Raw genomic sequence first — 20,345 nt, forward strand, 5'->3', positions numbered from 1 at the left:
TCAGGTTTAATTTGCATTTAAAATAAAACAAGTAAAAAAGACATTAGGGTTTTGTTATTATTTTTATTCTACAGATATTTACACATTTAATATAAACAATAGTTATTAGCATGACGAATGAACACATTGGATGACACTTGGAACAAAAGACCTGACTTAAAACTTGTGGTTTAAAAACAAAAACTCTCAGCAATGTTGACATTCAAACATGCATCCTTAATGCTCACATGGTCAAGCCCCCCCCCCCACCTTCCAAATTAAACTTATTCCACGTATCATTATTTTCAAATATAAATTTAATAGAGAGGGATATGTTGGTGAAAATCATCTCTTCCAGATTTCAATTAGTGGCTCATTTATTAGACTGGAAAAATATCAAAATGACATCCTTGAACCTATTCAAGGATATAAGGTTTAAAAACAATATATAAATGAGTCCCTTAACATACCACCTAACAGCAATTCTAGATTGCACAAAATGTAAACCAGAATGGGGGAGGGGCAGTAATGGAAATGTGTTGTAAAAACTCCACAAGCACTCTCATTTAAAAATAATTCTGAGTGACCTTTTTGCTTTTTGACGTCCTAAATTTAGTCACACCTGGGTAATTAAACAAATCAATCTAAAAGAGAAAAACACTAAAGGATACATAGAACCATCCAATTAAAGGTAGGGTATTGTAATGAAACATGGGGATAACAAAACTATATGGCCTGCATTCTGATGTTCATTTTTATTTCATTTCTGACCTAAAGTGATTTATGCAAGGATAACCAATTAGAATGATATTAGAATTTCATTCCAAAAAGTTTAACCAAAACAAATTTGACCATATGATTCCTGGTAAAGAGATGTTTACTCATTTGGGCCCTGTAATCCAAAAGTCAGAACTAAAAATATGATTGGTCGATATGGGGTATGAATTATCTGCAAATTTAATGATGCAACTCTCATACAATGGAGCCTAAATATTTAGTTTTCTCTCATCTCCAATATAAAAAATGTTTCTTACCAATTTAAAAGTTAGTTACAAAAAAATACCTTGAAAATTTCTCAGAAGTTTCTCTTGAGATAATAGAAAGTTGAATAAAAATTTAGGTCTGTCTAAATACAAGAGACTAAGATTATTTGGTGTATTATAAAAGTGTCTGACTATCAAGGCTTCAAATGCTAGTCTAAAATTGTGCTTGTATTATGGATGGCCAATTGTGACACAAAAACTTAAATTTGACACCCAAAATCATTTTTATCTGGAAATAATAATATAGTTTTCTCCACATGGAAAGAAGAAACTGCATAGACAAAGTTTGACCTTATTTTTTAGCACAGACCTACGCAGTGGCCTCCCAAGTTAAACCGGTCTTCAGAATAACTGCCTGCATGTTTATTGTTCAAAACCTGGAGTAGATGTGGTATTGGTGCAGAATCAAAACCAGTCACAATGACCCACTTCAAGTGAAGCTGGAGTTGGGACTGACATTGTCATTAAGTGCAAAGCTATAGATCAACTAATTAGTATCATATTCTAATCTCATATGGCCATGTTCTTAAGTCGGGTAATAACTGTTAAGAAATAGGGCCCTAAACCATTCTGCCATACTTTGGCAAAAGGAAGCAAGTTGTAAAAGTATAATTTGTTGTAAATGAGCAATCTATGTTTGTCATGTACATGTCAATGCAATTTCACAGCACATTTTCTTCAATATCTTTCCATAGAACGATCATTTCTTCTTCAAATTTTGCCTGAACATGCTACAAACAAAGGGTGTTTTAGAAGGAACAATAACTAAAATTTGACTGATGTGTCACTTGCTTCCTTTTGCCAAAGTTGGGCAGCATTGTTTAGGGCCCTATTTCATAAAAGTTATCATCAGTAACTATGCAATCCAATGATCATTTCCCTGAAATCCTTGATTCTGATTGGCTACTTGTAACCTTGGCAGTTACCTTTGGATGGCAAACATTATAATAGTATTTTTTTATGCAACAAGGACCATCTCTGATACAAAACTAATGACAGATGTTTTAATCATCAGCATGTTTGCAGGGATGCCAGTTTTTTTAGGCAAAAGCCTGAATTCAGGCCCTGGCAATTTATTTTAAGGCCATAGTTTTAGAATTTTTGTGTACAAAATATTATATTCTAGGTGATTTTCATTCCCTCTGATAGATCCAACTGGCATCCCTATGTTTGGCACTAAAACTTTTACTACTCAAGAATGGTAACTATAATCGGTTTTTAAACATAAATGCATTCAGAATCTCAAACCCAAGTGAGAAACCTGAGTGAAACAATCTTCGGACACTGACTTCCGAAGATTTGAGCAGACATGACCATAGCTTGACTTAACTACCAGAGGTCAGAATATCAGCCCGAGTTAGTGTTAGAATTTGGGGCAGCAATCCATGAAACAAGTCAGTGATTTTCACAGCCTATTTGTTATAAGCTACTAATTATCCTTGCATAAATGATTGGCTCAGATTAAATTCGTTTGAAAATCACAGACACAATGCTTCATGATACACTTTCTAGCTCAGTAATCTAATTTATCATCTCATCATCACCCATATCATACTTCAATCATGCAATACTAAGAACATGACAGATTGCACTCTTACAACTGGACTTGGAGCCACCGCTATGCTTGCTTTGTCTCTGATGTTCCACAATCGGATGTGTTCTGTTCTGCAGGTGTTCTTCAGACTGTATTTCAAGAAAAAAAAATCACATGAATAATGTTCGGAGAAATGAACTTGAGTTCATAAAAAGATATACGGAGTATCCCAGAACAAGGGGAAACCTATTTTCAGAATAATTATCACAAACAAACATGTTTGATTAAAGAAACTTGACAATGAGGGTATACAGAGTGAAATATCTTCTCTGCTTTAAAAAACAAGTTCTTAGTGACATGTTCACTTTGGTAGATCACAAACAACCCAGTCTGCTTTTCACCTCCCAGGCATGGGTGATGCCAAACACAAAAAATATATTTTTTTAAAAACAAAACAGAATCTTGATTTTCTTTCTGAGACCCACTATACATGTTATTGATTTTGGATCGTCTGTGACGATATTCAGTCATTAACTTGAAGAGATAAAAAATTATCTCAAGTTTAGATAAAATGCAGGTACTTAAACATAACTATGCCAGTTATTATACCCAAGCATGCTAGCGAGCAAACTAACTCGTTGGCAATAACTACCGCTAAAGTGCATTTAAAAGCTTTAAAAAAGAATTATAAAATGTAGCAAATGCACAACAAATCATGATTTTTGAACTATTCTTTTAATGTATTTACCATGATTTGTTTTCTGTTTATTACATTACTTACATTTCTTTTTATTACTCCCAAATCCAGCAAAACCCATCATAGATGCCATGTCTGGATCCATTCCATCTATCCCTCTATCATCAGCTCTTCTTTTCCTTTCTTTCCTCTTCTCTCTCTGATATGCTTTGTGCTTTTCTTCCTGCAAAAGAATCAACATGTATAACAAGAAATTACACTAACCAAGCAATCATCTCCCACTTCTACCATCAATCCTTCCTCAAAACATTATACCAGAAAATATGATTGAGATGACACATGAGGAAAAATATCTTATTTCATATTCAAAGTAAAACTTTCAAACCAATTTTCCCAAGTACACTATTTCTTCACACAAAGGAATGCAGCCGCAAGGCCAAATTGGCCGGCCTTGGCCTTGAGGCCAAAGTCGATGGGTAAATATTTTCTCCAGCAGCCTCATGACTCGGAAATCTCGGCCTCGACTACAACCCTGGTCATTACAGTCATTATTAGAACAATGTGGCCCGAATTCACAAAGGTGGTTTTGAAAACCCACGGTTCAATCCATGGTTTATGCAGATTTCCTGTATAAATTACGCTTATTTTACCGCGTATCGGGCGCGTATATAAAAAATGTCCAATGCTGATGCGCGCTTTTGTCATATTGCGCCAAATTGACGCCTGTTACCATGGTTAGATACGCTATTTTATTCATGAGTCCACTGTTTGAAGAGTGGACTCATGAATAAAATAGCGTGGATAACCACGGCAACAGGCGTCAATTTGGTGCACTGTGACAAAAGCGCATATCAGCATTGGACATTTTTTACTATACGCGGTAAAATAAGCGCCAATATATGTAATTTTATAGTCGGCTATGTTCAGCCTTGCTTCCAATAAATGATAGAATGACTTTACGCAAACTTATCTGATGTGTTAAATTCCTCTGCTTTGGCGTGGTGGCAGCGTTGGATCTTTACCCAGTCAGTTGAAGTAAGAATTATAGGCCATATCTGGCTACCACATCGACAATCGGATACAGTGGTTGTAGTGATATTTGCGATTGTCTGGCTGTTCATCACTTACGATCAAGTGCTTCAGTACACGGTAAGCACTTTGGATAGCCCCACGTATACATAATTACGATGGCGCAGTCCGCGGAATTAGCGCCCGCACATAGGCGCTTAATGAAGGACGAGACATATGAATCCTTCGTTGGATGGAGGCAGTCCCTGCTCCATTTACTTCAGACCTATTCTGAATTTACACCTTTTCTTGTTCGTGATTGTTCATGGCATAGGAAATCAAAGTTGAAGCCTTTTCGGGGTTTTCATGATGATCCTGTTGACTTGCCGAATCGGAAATCTGCTGCGCAAAAAGCAATATTGTTAGAATGTATGCTTGGCCAGATCTCGATTTATTGCCCTGTCATTTCGCGAGGCCAAATCATCAATTCTTCAACATCTCTTGCTCAAATTTGGTCTATTATATGCATTTATTTTGGGTTCAGCGATGATTGTTGTAACGTCAGTGGTGATGGGATTGACAATGATTGTGAATATGAGACAGATGCAGATATGTCTGTTAATAAAGAAAGTGAATGTGACCCAGATGTATGTGAGCTAGTTACAGGTGAATCAGGAAATGAGTTCATAATGTACAATGAGAATGTGCAGTATGACTATGAGTATGAGACAGGCGTGTGCGAGCTCCGAGTTAGTCAACTTGCTGAGGAGAGTTGCGCAAGCCTTTGTGATTTTCTGATTGAATCTGATCAAGTCAATGAAGACCTTCTTGGTAACTGCAGTGTGACATTTGGCAGTGTATCCAGCAATATCATAGCAAATATTCCAGGCATTAATGTTGTTGGTTGCTCATCGAAGTCAGATGAGATATTTGACATTCCAGAGTATGTCCATGGTTGTGGACCAATAAGTGTCCCCCATTCTGAGCCTAGATTGACGAGTGCTGACACGCCAGTGAATGACTTTGTTGTTCTTGTTGACTTTTCGGGTGACTTTCTAACCAATCCGGGTTGTGGCTCATCAGAGATAGATGAGGATAATAATGACTGCAACGACGAGTTGCACGGTGAATCTTGTAGCAAGGATGACCTGCAGTCCCATCGTGCCTGTCGCGTCGGCATCGAATGCGCACGTGTATCCAGAAACGTTAATCTCAATCAAGCCTCTAGCAATGATACAAGTTATGCTCATGACAGCCGTCTCGATGATATTAATGCAGTCAGTGACACGTTACCTATATGTTCTCAACCAGACGGATCAGTTTCTCAGTTACATCTGTTGCAGGATGTTGTTCCAGACGCTGTCGTACCAGGGTTTCATCCAGTCCCGAGTGATGAACTGCAAGTTCAAGTGTCTTCATCAGTTGGCCCATCGAGAACCATGGACCCAGTTCACATGGTAAAGACGCTCAGACTGATCCCAACAGATGATGTGAAACATCCTGCTCAAGACATTCCCTCGGACATGGCCACCAGTCCTTCCCAAGTGACTCTCCTTCACGTCCCTAGAGAGAGGGCCCTAGCTCCTCCCAGTCGCCCTCCTGATGCCCCCGCAACAACGACCAGTGCTGACTTATCCCACACCCTCTACAATGATGGCAGTGATCACTCCCGTCTTAAGCTTTCGAGGACAATTCATCCTGTTAGCAGTAGCCGTGAAGCGTCAGTCTCTGCACCGGTCGGTGACTTTCGATCTACTTTGGATGACGCCCCTGTCAGTTGCCCCGATGTCCATGCGCCCCATGGTCGCCCACCGGATGAGTGCTACAGCGGTCTGGCAATCCCAATCATCTCTTTCATCACATTGAAGACCCGGAATTGTTTCCTTAGCCGTCCGCTGGCTAATGTGTCATTGCTCCATCCTGACGCGTTTATGGACAGTCATTCCCACAGACTTGTCGTACCTACCTTGACATTTTTGGCACCTTACGTGATGCAACCTGACCAGATGGTGCCTCCCTTACATTCCAACGTACAAGGTCCTGAATTAGCTCCATTCAAACAGCAGACTGTTTACCTCCCAACACCTCCCCCTGCCCCTCCGTTCCCTTACAGCCCACCCCCGTGTCCCATTCTTGCTGTGTAATTGGCCATTCATCCTCAATCTTTGTGAGTCTTCTGCTGAGCTCATAGGACTATTTCTTGACTATGCTTATTTGGACTCATAACTCTTTTCTTATGTCATTTGTACGCCTTTTGTTTTGAATGATTTGGTTTTTTTACTTTTTTTGTCAGCATTTAAGATGACTTGTGATACACTTGATATTTTCTTGTGCATGCCCCCCCCCCTTTTTTTTTCCGATTGCTGTCCATGTAATGTTCCCATCATTTGTTTTTCTTTGCATAGATTTGGTATGCTTATAAGACAATAAAGGACGTTAGACTGGTATCAATATGATTTTGGTTTTGTAATATGTTCCGATGATTGTTGATGTTTATGACGAATGTGATATTTTTATCATTGCCCGCTGTTTATCATTATGTAATACTGCATTTTTTAATGTCAATCAGGTTATTGAAACTATTTGTGATTGCAAATCATATCAAGTCATGTTACTTTTAACGCTTGTTGCCTTATATGATGTTTCAATAGTCTGTCGCCGTCATTTGAAGAATAACTTATTGGGTTTTGTATGATATTATTTGGATATTTGTCTTTAAGCTTAGTTTGAAGCTCAATTTTTTAGTGTTTTATTATTCATGCACTTGGGACAAATACTTTACACATACCTTATGCATGCTTTATGCATTTTCCTTTGAATTGTTATATTTATGAACGGCATATGGATAATATATGTAAACGTGTTTTTGCTATTGCTCTTTAACGATATTTGTTTGTATGCTCCTTTACAGGGATGCTAAAATCATTTTCTTTTTAATTTCTTGGTATATTTTTTTGATTAGTTCATAGAATAGTGGCAATGGTTTTAAGCACTGTCAGTTTGAGTCAAAATGTTTAAGTATTTTCATATAGCTTACATATGTACGAAAAAGTTTTGTATCTTGAAGAGTCACAATGTTTAGTATTTTCATGTAGCTTACGTATACCCAGAAAATTAGAGACAAAGGAGTTAATATGGCAGAAAGAGTTACAAAACGTTAAATGTATACAATATAAGGCTGTCGGAAGATTGTGTGTTGTTGTGTGGTAAGGGAGCCATGCCTTTAATTTGTGTTTAAATTTGGACTACTTTTGACTACTTTGCGCAGAGAAAAGTTAGCATACTATGTGATTGCCCTTTTGAGTCTGTTTCATTATTAATGACTATATGCGCAGAGAAAAATTAACATGTTGTATTACTGTTTTAATTCAGTTGAATTTGAACTAATATTGGTGAATGTATATTAACAGAAAATGAAACAAGCTGCGCAATTGCTTTATGTTGAACTAATATTGATGAGGGTATATATACAGAAAATGAGACAAGCTGCGCAATTGCTTTATTTATTTGTTTATTATTATTATTATTATTATTATACTACATGCTTGAACAGGTTTAGTAAAAAAGATTTTGTTATTTACATGTATTTCGTTGATTGCATCAAATGTGTACAGCATGCATATTGTTATTTTCATGTGAAGAGAATTCTTGGTAAATGTATTTCTTGGATTGTCACACATATATAGAGATATGTAACTTGTTAGTGAAAAGGTGCAAAGATAGCGGTGTAAAAACTTCTACTGTTTGGAATCGAAGTCGACCAAGGCTTTAACTTAATCGTTTTCAACAGAATTTAGAAATGTTAATTGTGATGTTTTGGATTGTGTTATAAGTACATTGTTTCAGTTTTGCTTTTTGCTAGAGGTTTAAAGTTGGAGTTATGTACCATTTATGATTGTACACTGTAATCTATAGTAATTATAACTCAAGATCGAAGGTAGAATACCTCAGGTATAATTAAGTTTCCTACTACTATATGCATGTGTTTGTTAATTTAGGAATTATGATTTATCGATCAGTGAGGGGAAAAGGAAAAATGGATCACGCCAATATATGTAATTTTATAGTCGGCTATGTTCAGCCTTGGTTCCAATAAATGATAGAATGACTTTACGCAAACTTATCTGATGTGTTAAATTCCTCTGCTTTGGCGAAGTGTATTTTATACAGGAAATCTGCAAAAACCATGGACTCAACCGTGGGTTTTCAAAACCACCTTTGTGAATTCGGGCCTGTATGTTTCATTTCATCCAACATTTTTATCACTCCTGAAATCAGAAGTAAAATAAAAGTGTAAATTTTCTAATGGTGGTGGCAATGGCAAAAGCAGCATCGTCAATATCATATCTTAAGCAAGGTTAAGCTTTTAAAATGTCATCACAAAGTGTAATGACCTATTTCATGAAATTTGAACACAAGGTTATTCAAGGGTCACTGGTCATTTAAATTACATTCAAGGTTAGATTAAGGTCAAGGTCTTTTGGCTATTTGTATTCAGCTCTCTTGTATAAAGCTACAAAAGAGATGTTATTACATCTTCACAACATAATATGTAAGAGCTTGATAATGGGATTTCTGTTAATACATATCCACTACACAAAAATCCATGACATTCTAAAACTCACCTCTTCTTTCAGTTCTTGTAACCTGGCTTCAAAATCATAGTCCTTTTTCTTTTCTTCCACTTTTTTCTTGTTCATCTCAAACCGCTTTTTGACTTGATCTAAAGATGACCTCTCGACATTCATTGACATTCCTAAATTTCTTTGATCTGTACAGAATGAAAGGAAATTATTATAGGAGTTTAATTACATGTATCAATACAATTAATTCAATACCACTTTACATACATACCAGTATCATATATCATTTATTTCATAATAAATTAAACTTCAGTTCATGAGGATGGGTTGATAATTTGAAACTTTAAATTGTTCTCATCTGGGATCTTTAATTTTGTTTACTTGCACTAGATTTCATCATTAATGCTTTTAAATCTGGCAAGTATTGTTCATATAAACATATAGATCAGTTGGCACCATATAGACTACAAAGATCAATTGACTTACGTTTTTTGCCATTTATGTGATCCAGGAAGTTGATGGAGTCTTTAACAACACAATCACAAACATCACAGTAGTATCCGCCCATCTGAGAGGAAGGAGTTGTCTTGGTGATGACCTGGGACTTCCCCAGCTTTGAGTCAAGGTCAACCTTGTAATCACGCTGCTTGAGAAGCTCACGCTTGACAACAGGCTCTTTTCTCCTCCTCTCTGAAACATTATGAAGAATGATAGAAACATTTGATTTCATTATTTTTAAGTACAGGATTCCTTATGTTTAGACCAGGGGTTCGCTTCATAAAAGTTGTTATGAAAATGAATATGTAAACAGTTAAAAGCTACTGAAATCGTTCAATTTGATTGGCTGATAGTAAACTTGCTTATGATACAAATTATGCATTTGTAACTAGTCTTTGTTAAACAGTACCCAGCAGATGCTGTATGACTGACACCAAATGGACAAACCCAAGGGGGCTACCCTTGCACAAAATAAAAACCTTTTTGAAAATATTCTTTGGGTTATTTTGTCAGTCATCTACTCACTTGTCAGAGATTTCTGGGACAAAATTTAGAAAGAGTTTTGATTGATCGGAATCAAACTAAAACCGACAAAGAGATTGATCTCATTATGGAATTGTACATTCTTTCAAAATATCAACTTGAGTTCAATTCAGATTAACTTCAACCCTCAGTAGGAGACGGGCGGTGTGTGCCCTTTATAAAATCACACCATCATGATGAGGTTGTGAAAAGTGGGCATCAGGCCCTACATAAGAAGTTGAATTACAATAAATTCTACATACTCTCACAAGGTGTAAATTCAACACCACAAACACAAATTTAAATTAAATGGTGACTATGTTACCTTTCTCAGCCTGAGCTTCAAGCTCCTGATCCAAACGTTCCTTAGCAAGCTTCTCATACTCATCTCGGTCCCACTTTCTCCTGTGGTCCTCAACTCGCTAAAATATAGGAAGGCATTAGTAAGCATAGTTATTTTTCCTTGAAGAGTAAACTGCCCAGAAATCAACGTGTTAAGCTTTTTGCAATCATTTTTGTTCTAAAATGTCTTTTCACAAAATGAAATTTGCATCATTGTTTGTTAATTATATTTGTCTATTTTTAATTGCAATGTTTATCTTCTCTATTCTCAATATTTAGTAAAATCTTGAAATGTAACACCATGACTGACAATCTAACACTGATTCTAGGGAGGGTACCTACTGAACTTACTTTTTCCAAATTGGAAAGATATATCACCACTATGGAACCATATTTTTACTGGCGGAAGAATTAGGGTCATTTCACTCTCTCAAGTGATGAATTTGGTCCCGGCAGGTGTAGTCTTCATAAATGCCGATTTATTTTTTAAATGAGCCGGTCGAGGTACCCTTTTCTGGTCAGATATGGAATGTCAGACATTTATCCTATCCACTGGTAGTAAACATTCAACCCTCGAATTTCCTCCTTATTTTTTATGAATTCTTTTTAAGTGCCACTTTAACACACGAGTCTATGGGAAATGAAATAGGCCTGTGAGCCCTATAGCAAGACTATAGGCCTATTACAAGGGGAATCCCGTAGTGGATGAAACACCAGCCCAAACTCTTCAGTAGCAAATTATTTTCAATTAGTATGCATATTTTTAGCCATCAAGAGGTCCAAAAACTGAACTTAATGGTCATGTGCAAGGCTACAGAGGTGGTATATCAGGTAACAAATTGTGATTAGTAGATCATCTGTGTTTGTATACCGAGGCTAGGCTGTTTTGTAGGCTAACCTTAGTCTCTGCGTTGCATGTTTTCGTGTGTTCTTGTATACCAACGAGCACTGCTGTATTCGTGTATAGCACCCATTTCAGGATACTAAACATTAGATAGGCTTTGATCAATTGCAATTGTGAAATTGCTTCATGGGAAAGGGATGGAGAACAGAGAACTTTAGAATTTGACTGAATAGTGGTGGATTCAAGAGGGAGGGGGGGGGATAGAGAAAAGCATGGTAAGTATGTCTGGGGGGGGGGTGCTGAGAATGAGTGCTACTGCTATCTTGTTCTAACTTTTATTTATTTCTAGCCAGACTAGTCCCCATTCCTTTAGAATACAAGCCATCTAACACCCCTCTCTCCCTCTGTCTCTCTTACACCCCTTGTCATAGGAAGATGTGAATGTATAGTATGCTTGTATGTTAATTCTCATTTCTTTTTATTGTTACATGTATCTCATTTAACTCATGTGAATCTGGTATTTATAATTGTGGGCAGTTCTTGTATCCAGATATGCACACTATGCACATCTACAATTTTGTATTATAGGATGTTGGGCCCTACGTTGCATCCATTGTTGAGCTATATATAGGCAGGTAGGATGTGTGTAAATCCATAGGACACTAGACATTAGGAGTAACATTAAAATTGGTCATTACATAACACATCTGTATATTTCATGCATTTCTTTTTGATAAAGTGAGTGTATAGATGCTTAAGAAAAGCCAGGAAGGTAAATTAAAAAAAAAACTTAATGTGCCATATAATACAGGTCGCACGGACCTAATCACAACTGGCAGGCCATAGATATTCATTCGAGCCAACCCATTGCTCAATTTTTTAATTTGATATTGCTGATTGACAACAAGTGGAATGCCTCTGGCCGTCTCACCTGCATCACGCGATTCAATATAGCAGCAGTGCTGATTTTGAAAACTACTATAACTTGCACAAGATGTTCAGTGATACTTGGTTACTCGTATTTCCACGTTTTATGAACTAGACCAAATACACTTATAGAGATATGATGGCAATTCAACAAATACCCCCAACGTGGCCAAAGTTCTTTGATCTTACATGACCTTTGACCTTGATCATGTGACCTGAAACTCGCACAGGATGTTCAGTGATACTTGATTACTCTTATGTCCAAGTTTTATGAACTAGACCAGCACACTTTCAAATTTATGGCTGTAATTCAACAAATACCCCAATTTGGCCAAAGTTCATTGACCCTAAATGACCTTTGACCTTGATCATGTGACCTGAAACTTGCACAGGATGTTCAGTAATACTTGATTACTATTATGTCCAAGTTTCATGAATCAGATCCATAAAATTTCAAAGTTATGATGGTAATTCAACAGATACCCCCAATTCGGCCAAAGTTCATTGACCCTAAATGACCTTTGACCTTGGTCATGTGACGTGAAACTCATGCAGGATGTTCAGTGATACTTGATTAACCTTATGTATAAGTTTCATGAACTAGGTCCATATATTTTCTAAGTTATGATGACATTTCAAAAACTTAACCTTAGGTTAAGATTTTGATGTTGATTCCCCCAACATGGTCTAAGTTCATTGACCCTAAATGACCTTTGACCTTGGTCATGTGACATGAAACTCAGGCAGGATGTTCAGTAATACTTGATTAACCTTATGGCCAAGTTTCATGAACTAGGTCCATATACTTTCTAAGTTATGCTGTCATTTCAAAAACTTAACCTCAGGTTAAGATTTGGTGTTGACGCCGCTGCCGCCGCCGTCGGAAAAGCGGCGCCTATAGTCTCACTCTGCTATGCAGGTGAGACAAAAATGAATGAATATGACTGACAATCTAACACTGATTCTAGGGAGGGTACCTACTGAACTTAGTCGCGAAACTGGCCCCGTCCAATTCGCTTTTCCCAGCATTCGCGAGTGTGTGGGGCTCGGATGACGGCTATTAGTATACTCGTTATCGAGGCCCCTTACACTGTTATATCATGGAAAGTAACGTGGTTGTGGGACTTGTTTCCCCGGCCGGTGAGAATTATCATGGGCGGCGCTAGGGGGGGGGGGGAGGGCCTCCAATTTATTTTCCAAATAAACAAGGAGAGAGAATAAATATGTGTATGTATTTATACTTCTCCAGAAATTCATTTGTCGATTTACTTATATATTAATAAAGTTATTAATTTTTATTTATTTATTTATCAATCTATTTCTATTGATTAATTAATGTATTTTATTCATCATTTAATTTATTTGTTTTCAGTTTTTTTTTCTTTTGTGATATAGAGAGTCAGAGGTATCATTTTTTTCTATCTATTTTAATTGATTAATTAATCATTTAATTTATTTGTTTTCAGTTTTGTTTTCTTTTGTAATATAGAGAGTAAGAGGTATCATTCGTTTTTAATTCTTTTTATGTGTGGAAGTTCACTTATTTCAATCTATTGTAATTGATTAATTAATGTATTTACATTTATATATAATGTATTTATATTTATTCATTAATCATTTAATTTATTTGTTTTCATTTTTTTGTCTTTTGTGATATAGAGAGTCAGAGGTATCATTCGTTTCTAATTATTTTTATGTGTGGAGGTTGAATACTAGTGCCGATGGATTGAATACTAGTGCCAAAAACCATCGCCGTATAATTCGATCACCCGCTCACACAGTCGACGGGTTGAAGAAAAAAATAACGGAAAAAGAATAACCAGCATTTGCTCTTGGAAATAAGATGGGTCTGAAATTCAGGTTTATTCTATATTTCTATATATTTGAGGAAACTCTCTAAACGGGTTGAATACTAGTGCCCTTACGGTATACTAATAGCCGTCATCCGAGCCCCACACACGTGCGAATGCTGGAAAAAGCGCATTGGACGGGGCCAGTTTCGCGACTATCTTAGGATGCAAGCTTAATAATATACTTGTGATATAGGCCCCGCTACTGTGTTGGAGTGTCTGAAGTGCCGTAGTGCGGGGCCTATATAACGGTTATAGTATATACTCGTGAAACAGGCCCCGCGAACGGACATTCTGAGCCATTCAACACAGCAGCGGGGCCTATCACGAGTATATATAGTGAGCTGAAGTTAGCAACCTAGATATTGAGGTATGATCGATTACAAATTTTTCTCGAGCGAGGCCTATATCACGATTTTGCCGTAAAATGTCATAAATTGGGCATAATCGTGATATAGTCCCCAAATCCCAAAATGGGGATTATTAGAATCACACCTACCAGAACGCATGAAAATATGTGGAGGTCGTGTACACCCAAGCAAAACATCGCCGGCGAACTCGATAAGTCATGTGACCGCCGCCATTTTGCTAGGTCAATTGTTCGAGAACGCGCCGTAGAAGGCAAGATGCAATATGTTTTCTCTATGTATTTCTAGTTCAGTGGTTGAAGCGGGACATTTTAGCACTTTTTAATCTAGCACCGCTCATGATTTTGCCGCCCTCTATACGCGTCACGTAACTAGGTTTCATTAACAAAGGATCAAAGATGGCGATGTCAACAAGCGTAAGTAAACTCTCTTCTACTTTTATTACTTCATATAATTTATTCGTCATTTTGTAACCATTACTATCCATTTTTTGCCAAACGCACTCACACGTATTGCGAGGTTAGTATTAGTATACTAACCTCGCACCACGAACCGCGTTTGGCAGTGGATTTCTAACTAGTGGGTCGCGCGTGCTGGGATCTCACTTCTTGGGTCCACAACACACGACTTCTATGGCTTGAATTTTCTGTGCGCGGCGGCATGTAATGAACCCTTGGGTGTGCCAAACGTTGCCAACCAATATTGTTACCCATGACCACCCATGGGTTCATATCATCTCGCGTGCGAAGGAATATCAGTCATATGCACGTGACACACACGACAAGTCAAAAAGATAGTGGGCTTTTGCCCACATAAAATATCACCAATAATCTGGTATTTCACATTCTGCTATGACACTTACCGAATCATTTAGATCCTTCCGTGACTTCTCCTTGAAGTTTTTTCTTAAAAATATGTATATTTTCTTGATCTTTAGTGAAGATTTCACGGAGATAAAATTTGGTCAATTTTCGCCTAAAGAGGGCGCGCGATTTATATTATATCAAAGACACGACAAGGGAAAGATTAGGAACCTACACTATTTTACACGCAAATCGACGCAAGGCATTACGCGAAGTCCGTGAAGTGTCCAATCTTTTCATTGTATAGACTTTGGTATACCGTGACGTTCGTTAATACTGCTTGTACTGCTGGTTTCGTTCCAGGCATGTGTATTTAAAAAAAAAAAATTATATTAGTCATCGTTTTAAATTAATTGCAACAAAAGTGTTATCATCGCCAATAGTAATCCTGAATTATGTTTTTGAAGGTATTTTATTTATTGGTGCCCATAATTAGTAAATTAATCATAAGAATTGCGCATTCAAAGAATTTAGACACAGTTATAAAATTACCGAGGAGCTGAATCAAGGTTGTGAAATTTATGAGCGCCACCAACGGGCTTCCTTGTATTTCCGTAGAAGAGACAAACGAAGTCACTTGCTTGGCCGAGGTAAGCGAAATTTGCTCTTTTTAAATGAAATGAGTTAAATATCATATGTATAATTTTGTTTTGTATTGCTACTTACCGGAAAGAGTTTGTCTGATGTGATAATTATGTATATTATAACATATTTAAAAAAATACAGGGGGGACCTGATTTCGTGGGGGTGCTCTCTGGGTTAGAGTGAACCATGACATGTACAGCAGTCATCTGGTCGTGACCACTCTAAGCACCAAGGCTATTAATTCCTGTGTTAAAAAAGTGAGTGCACGCGAATTAAATGTTGGACTTAAATTACTAGATCTTACCATGGAGCTCCATGACGAAATCTGTTCTTAAATTAGACTCTAGATATTACTAAATTGAAAAAATGTATAAATAGTACTCGCCTGGTCTTTTCTTGGGGTATTGAAGCCTTTTTGTCCAGAACTTGCTCAACTTTTGCGGCAAATTTTGTTGCCATAGGGTTGTGCACATTCTCGTTTAATACTGGTTGTCACGTGACACGGCAATGTCGTTAGGCTGTTTGGCCTGTATTCAAGGCGTTCTATCCGTTATGATTTTATATTGAATGAAGCTAATTCCATCAGGTATAGGCCCCTATCAAGTCAAAATCGATACAGGGATCGAGAGGGGGGGGGGGTGGAGCCAAAAATTTCCAAGTCACATGGTATGAAAATGATATTTTTTATGATTGTCCACGATCATAAGGGCAAACCCGTGTGTGGCAGTACGGTAGCGTGATGAGTAAAAAAAAAATAAAATAAAAGAAAGAAAGAGGGCCAATGTAGGCATACATGGCGCGTGGGAATAAAGTTGCTTTATATGTTCCAAGCGAGTGAAGCAAGCGAGAAAAAAACTTTTCGTGCAAATCTAAATTTGAGATAGATATCTTAACTTACACTTTTCCTTTTCTTTTCATTAATTCCCTTCATTTCTTTTTTATCTTGGTTGTAGAACTTTTGGGGGCCCCTAGGCCTAACCCTTCCATCGTGTACCCCCAGTGCAATATCAGCAGGTGGGTCTCGATAACTCTGGATATTTAGCAATTAGACCTATTTATAGAAAAACATAACGTTAATGTTTTGACCCCTTCCCCCCCAAAAAAAGGAAAGACAATTATAAACTAAGTTATATACATCCCCCTTTTCTCATTTCGCTTTTTATTTTCTCTATTCCCTCCTTATTTTTTTTTGGGGGGAGGGACCTTTTCGGGGGGCACCGCCCCTAGCTACGCGCCTACCAGATGAAGAGGCGAGCGAGCAAAACCTTTGTCACTTTTATTACAAATATCAATTTTGCAATAGATTTTGACATAACATTCGGAATTATTCTCGCATGCATTTTTCTTTCCTTTTGCTTTTTTATGGCCTTTTATTTCTCTTCCCTTTCTCTTTCTGTCTTTCTTTCTTTCTTTCTTTCTTTCTTTCTTTCTTTCTTTTCCTTCCTTCATTCCTTTTCTCTTATCCCGTTTTTTTTTTGGTGAAATCCACTGGACCGGGGATCAAGGGCCAGCCTGCATGCCCCTGGCGGTTTACGCCTCTGCCGTGGATGTAAGCTATATATACGCATGATCTTAATCTTCATTATGATTCAAACTATATAGAGGCGCATCCAAGATTTTCCAAATTAAGTAGGGGGGGGGCGGGGTGAATTTTCTCAAGTAAAATTTGACAACTCCCAAAAAAGGTTCTTACTAAAAAAAAAAAAACCGGTCATTATATTGTCTCGCGTAAAGTTTGACAAGTTAAAAAAAAATGGTCACTCAAAATGAAAGTCATTTTGTCCGCGTAATATTCGGCAAGCCCCCCCCCCCCCCACAAAAATAAGAAAAGGGAAAGTCATTTTGTCCACGTAATATTTGGCAACCCCCCCCCCAAAAAAAAAAAAAAAAAAAAAAAAAAAAAAAAAGGTTTTAACTATAGCAATGATCGAAGGTCATTTTGTCTCGCGTAAAATTTGACAATTTTTTTATAAAGTTGTCACTAAAAAGAAGGTCATTTTTTCCACCATTGATTATATTTGGCAAGCCCCCAACCCCCACCCCCATAAAAAAAAGTTTGTCCCTAAAAGTGATGTATACATGTAGAAAGTCATATTGTTAATTTGTTCCCAGTAAAATTTTGAATTTGGCAATTAAAAAAAAAGGCAAAAAAGAGAAAAGAATATGAACGAAATATCCCCATTACAAATAATGCTGTACGTGATTCTCATGAGGGGGGGGGGGCACATAACTAGTATTAATAACATATTTAATTCCAAAATGTTTACTATAAATCTCAAAAGGGGGAACGGGCAGAAATGCTCACCCCAACCCCCCCCCCCCCCCCCCCCGCCACTGATTCCAATCAATAATGACTTTTCTCTGCAATACTGATGCTTTGAAATCAAGATACTGAAGATTGATACGCTTAACATAAATTATGAACGTCTGACAAAAAGATAACCAACCGATCACCTGACCGATCAGCTGACCAGTACGCGTATCACTTCGGAGTTGATCACTCGTCGCAGCTGTGTGGAACGCTCACCGAAAATCAACAAAAAGGGCCTGAAATGTAAGTTTAACAATAATCGATTTTAATTTCAACTATTTTTACAACTAAATAAAGGTTTGCCGTCCGAATGAAAGGTATATCGGATAACTCTAACTTGTATTAAGGTGTACATTTACCAAAGTCTTGGGTTGGAAATCAGAACAGCATTGTCCAACCCATAATTTGGGTAATGTCGCCTATGAGGTCCATACATGTTAATGTTTGGACCTCATTGGTACTAGGAGTGGTCGTGACCTCAGATTCTAAACATAACTAGCAGTTTGGCGCATTTTTATAGTTGCCTTTTCCCTCGGTACGTAGGAGTAAGCTTGTAACCGATTTTGCAATTGGCAACCGATTCCATTCGATTTCACCACAATCGGCAATCACTTGCCGATCTTCGATCATGCCCCTTGAAGGAAAAAATCGAAAATAAAAAATTGGCGTAGATCTGGTTACAGTGCGTGATCGCTCAGAACATATTTCAAGATTGTTTTTGAGGTGCTAGCTATTTAGAGGTCGCATTATTCAGGGAGAAAGACGCGGTATTATCTATGGCGATGTTTAAGAGGATAGATATCTTCTCTTCCAACTCATGGTGATAGCGGATGCCGCCGTGAACTTTGAAAGGTCGTATTACCGACGGAGCTCACTGCGTTACTCTCTTACATCGTTTATGATTATATACATTTTATTTTCAACCTCGTGGTGATAGCGGATGCCGCCGTGAACTTTGAAAGGTCGTATTACCGACGGAGCTCACTGCGCTACTCTCTTACCCCCTTTATAATGATATAAATCTTCTCTTCAACCTCGTGGTGATATCGGACCCCGCCATAAACTTTTAAAGACTGTACTATTGACGGAGCTTATTGCGTTACTCTCTTACATCGTTTATGATGATATACATTTTATTTTCAACCTCGTGATGAGAGCGGACCCCGCCGTGAACTTTTAAAGATTGTGCTACTGACGGAGCTCATTGCGTTACTCTCTTACATCGTTTATAATGATATAAATCTTCTCTTCAACCTCGTGGTGATAGCGGACCCCGCCATAAACTTTTAAAGACTGTACTATTGACGGAGCTTATCGAGTTACTCTCTTACATCGTTTATGATGATATACATTTTATTTTCAACCTCGTGGTGATAGCGGATGCCGTGGTGAACTTTGAAAGGTCGTATTACCGACGGAGCTCACTGCGCTACTCTCTTACCCCCTTTATGATGATAGACATCTTCTCTTCAACCTCGTGGTGATAGCGGACCCCGCCGTGAACTTCAAATTGATTTGAAAACGCTAGCTACCCAAAACATTTTAATAACATATTTCAAATCATCGTGCGTGCTTGCGTCTTCTACTTCATTTTAATTGCACTTGCGACTTTAAGATGATGCGTCGTAAGAGATCATTCCAATAATTCTAAATCGCTAGCACCTAAAAATACTTCTAAAAGATGTCCCGCCGATCGTTCATTAACCTGTGATCTATGAGAAATATTTTCATTTTATTTTCCTTTGCGCCTTTGCTCGGAAGATGCGTCTTTCGTTTATCTTTCTAATAAAAATCACTCGGTTTATTTTAAAGCAATAACACCTCAAAACCCCTGGCTTAACATGTTCCAAACGATCGCGCATGTTGGCGACTTCCATTCCAATGCATTCGTCTTTGTGACTTTGTCAGGAAGATGCGCGCGACCGCAAACAACATTTTGATGTATTCCTTTGTTTTTAAACATCGCCGATTCGATTTTCGATTCGATTTCTATTTTAGAAGCTTAACTGCCGATCCGATTTTCGATCTGATTTTTGATCCGATTTACAACATTACGTAGGAGCCTATACATCACAATGCCAGGCGTTAGGGGAGTGACCATACGTACAGTATATTACTTTCACTCCCCAGTCCCAGACGCCTCCAGGCTATGTCAGACTGGGTTACGTATTGAGGAGTTCAACATACCGGTACACAGAATTCGGCGAGTGGGACAACGTTCCAGTTTACAAACAAAGCCTGGCGATAACTTCGCCAATCAAAAAACCACGCAAGTCGTCTACGACCGAGAATTAGAGCATATAACGATGACTTACGAAAGGTTTCATACATGACGATATAGCTATAATCATATGATATATTCAAAGAAATGTATACTTACCGAACCCGAGC

General features: G+C 37.7%; 1 protein-coding gene across 1 annotated transcript; it reads right to left on the reverse strand.

Annotated features, from left to right (window-relative positions):
* Positions 1-43: 43 nt before the first annotated feature.
* LOC129261042 (zinc finger matrin-type protein 2-like) lies at positions 44-12,936 on the reverse strand. Its single transcript, XM_054899085.2, has 5 exons — positions 10,190-12,936; positions 9,331-9,534; positions 8,887-9,032; positions 3,338-3,476; positions 44-2,705 (listed from the first exon to the last, which is right to left on the reverse strand). Exons 2-5 carry the CDS (start codon positions 9,410-9,412, stop codon positions 2,701-2,703), a joined length of 372 nt encoding a protein of 123 aa, XP_054755060.2. The 5' UTR covers positions 9,413-9,534; positions 10,190-12,936; the 3' UTR covers positions 44-2,700.
* Positions 12,937-20,345: the final 7,409 nt, after the last annotated feature.

This window comes from Lytechinus pictus, unplaced genomic scaffold (genome assembly GCF_037042905.1).
Source record: "Lytechinus pictus isolate F3 Inbred unplaced genomic scaffold, Lp3.0 scaffold_19, whole genome shotgun sequence".
Classification (NCBI taxonomy): domain Eukaryota; kingdom Metazoa; phylum Echinodermata; class Echinoidea; order Temnopleuroida; family Toxopneustidae; genus Lytechinus; species Lytechinus pictus.